The 3,350-nt window shown below is 24.9% G+C and overlaps 1 protein-coding gene across 1 annotated transcript in view; it reads left to right on the forward strand.

Annotated features, from left to right (window-relative positions):
* The window catches only part of LOC107440039 (alanine--glyoxylate aminotransferase), a 22,925-nt gene extending 19,895 nt beyond the window's left edge, over nucleotides 1-3,030 (forward strand). The window contains exon 3 of the mRNA XM_016052820.4: nucleotides 2,770-3,030. Coding sequence (XP_015908306.3) covers nucleotides 2,770-2,926 — 157 coding nt within the window. The 3' untranslated portion in view covers nucleotides 2,927-3,030. The remainder of the gene's footprint in view (nucleotides 1-2,769) is intronic.
* The last annotated feature ends 320 nt before the right edge of the window (nucleotides 3,031-3,350 follow it).

A 3,350-nucleotide genomic window follows, 5' to 3' on the forward strand; every position in this document is an offset into this window, starting at 1 on the left:
TTTATATTAAGTTTATAAGAAGAGATCAACCAAATAAGTTTATATTGAAAAACAACTATTGTTATTAATTATTGTTACTTAAATTAAATTATTTTCGTTAAATATTTAATATAAATATATATTAATATTATAATATATTAATATACATTAATAATGATAAAAAGTATGACATTTGTTTTTATTGAATGATAGAATTCACTAAAAGTATATAAATATGTAATAAATAAAATAATTTTGTGATAAAAATGATAAATGAGGTTTATCTATTGTCAATACATTGGTCATTCTCATTTACACCTGAAAAAATTGCCAAAAAACACAATTTTTGTAACTGGGCGGGGCTACCCGACACATTTTGAAAAGAGCTGAAAAACATGCTTTTTTAAATTTCTATTTTTTCAAGTTTAACTATTCTTTTTTTGGTTTATTCTTTTTGCATTATTTAATTAGATGATAAAACAATAGAAACATACAAAAATGTTGATTATTACTCAGTATTATACAGAAATATAAGCAATTATCCTTAAGTGAGCGGGGCTACCCGACTCTCCCCTAATGATCTAATGAGAATCTATTTATTAAATTTCTTAAAATGTCTTTTTTTAAAAATTTAATAATGTATTATTAAAAAAATTCATATTTAAATTTACATTCAAGCGTAATAGACTAACAGTTTCTAGCACTAACAAATGAAACTTAATATAAAGACAAGGCTTCGTAAATATATTCTATTAATGTGCTATTTTATATAATCAAGTTCATAAAAATAATATATGATCATCAAATGCAATATAGTTGAATTTTGTCAATTTGAAGATGAAGGACTATTAAAATACAAGTTTTCTAAATCTTAGAACTGCAGTAGTTAAATTTGTTTGATTAAATTTGAATGGCTGAAGAAGAGGTTATTTAATCAAAACTTTGATCCAATAAAAAAAAAACTATTGGTATGTAAAGAATAATAAACATAAAAGGATAATTTATGGCTTAAAAATATTAATTCATAGTTTAATAATAATAATTATTGTGTTGAAATAGGTTTTTTATTTAGGTTTATGATGATAGGAAAAAAAAAACTTAACCTTAAGTTTTCTAATTTTTACTTTGTTTTAAGCAATGCTATTTTAAATAACTAAATTTGAACAGAATCAGTCAAATAAATTTAGAACAGAACTTTAAAAAAGTAGCATTTTAAAATTTTCATTTCTTGGGAACTGTAAAGCCCTAGATTGTTTAATTAAGTAGCATCACTCTTTTCCTTGCGACCTTTGTGCCACTTTCAATTAGTTGTCGCTGATCACATGGGTAAACTGTCACCATTTAGTTGGCTAGTTTGAAGAGTGAAGTATCATTATTGCTTTTCTTTTTACTTTGTTTCATACTTCTAAATTAATAATGATTGGTTGTTGTGCATTTGGATGATCTAAGTCAAAATTAGGCTTTAAATCATATCCCTTACCCATTGAAGATCGCAATACAGATTGCCGGAAAGTATGGCTGCATAGAATTGACAGATAAATGGACTCCAAACAATACTAAGTATGATAAAATTTTATATTAAGAAAATACTAAAATAATAATTGTTTCGTTATATTTTAAATTGCTCATTATTTTGTTTGTTTACACCGAATCATCTATCACTAAAAAGTGGCGTTTAAGAATAGAAACTCCGTATTTCTACATTGAGAGTTGCGGTTACAACAGAGTTGTAGTCACTAAGATGGTGGCGTGTCGCTATTTAATCCTTGTATCCAGGGCTTTAGGAAACTAAGAATTTTGTTCTTCAAACTAGATAGTTTGAATTGAAGTACAAATTTAATATAATCTATCTCATTATAAATGACTGAAACCAAACTTGGTCTGAAACAAAATTGGTTTTATAGATTATGGTTAGTAAAACCTTTTAAAAACTCATAGGTTATTTTTAGGTTTTAATTTCTCAAGAACTATATTACTAATTCCGTTAAAATTTTTAATTTTTTCATTTAAAATTAGTCTAAAAGTAAAGATAATTTTAAATTTTTGGTCATTATTGAATTAAACAAAAATGATTGCAAATAATAAGAAAAACTTATTTGCAAATAAGTTGTTTTATGTAAAAGGCTATTGTTTGTAGTTTTAATAGATAATGTCTGTATGTTTATCAAGTCTTCTTAGTGGAGTAGTAGAAATCTTCTGATTCATTATTTTTTGAAGATGGAAATTTCATTAAAAAAATTGTGCTTTCCAATTTTTATTTCTCAACTTGATTCTGTATATCGAGTATTCAGATTCTAAAAACATATGTTAAAAGATGATCTTTGCATAACATCTTATATATAGGTTAAAGCAGCTTATAAAAATGTTTTAGAAGTTTAGTGTCTCTATAGCAATGAATTGATAAAGGTTGAAGATAATGGCATATATAGAAAATATTTTTATTTTAGCATTTTAATTATATTTACAATATTTAACTGCAACTGAGACATTCATTTTCAAAATCATGTCAATTTAAATATCTTTTTTATTGTTTTCATTTTAAGAAGTGGTAGATATCAGTTAAAAGTTAAATCCCATTCTTGAAAAAAATACATTAGCACTCTCTGGCATTTTATTGAGATGGAATCTGTATCTGACTCTGTGATGGTAATGACAAAAAATATCGTATCATATCATTTAAAATGTTTGTATATCTATTTTACAATCTATTTCAAATGAAAGTAGTAAATATCCTGTTTTATTATAACGTAGCTTTGCTTCCACATGATTTTTTTTTCTTTCTAAACGCAGGTATGGAATTTGTATAGCTGGTGGCTTAGGAACTACTGCTGGAAAAGTATGGCGCATCGGCTTGATGGGTTACAATTGTAATGAAGAGAATATTAAAAAAACTTGTGAAGCTTTAAAAAAATGCATTGAAAGTAGTAAACTAACCAGTTCACTTTGAATTATAGAACTGCAAATTTTACTGCAATGGTTTTATTTTTGTATAGAATATATGGAGGAAATTTATAAATGTTTGTTACATTTTAATAAATTATTTATATCATTCTGGTTTTGAATTTAATTACTTTTCTAATAATGATCATCATAAATAGGGTTCTGTACTGAAATGTCATTCCTCATCAATGATTCAATGCATTTTCATACCCTCCAACATTTGAGGTTTTTGAAAAATATTTTTTTTTTGTTCTAATGAACTAAAGCAGAAGTTAATTCATATGGAATTTTTTCATGATTTTCATCAGAATATAAGAGTATAGAAATTTGTCGATCTGCCCTTTTATTTATCTATTTAAATTGTTTATTTGCAGTGGTTGAATAATATTTTTATTTCGCTAAAATATTAAAATTGATATATATTTAGGAGT

Source organism: Parasteatoda tepidariorum, chromosome X2 (assembly GCF_043381705.1).
Source record: "Parasteatoda tepidariorum isolate YZ-2023 chromosome X2, CAS_Ptep_4.0, whole genome shotgun sequence".
Classification (NCBI taxonomy): domain Eukaryota; kingdom Metazoa; phylum Arthropoda; class Arachnida; order Araneae; family Theridiidae; genus Parasteatoda; species Parasteatoda tepidariorum.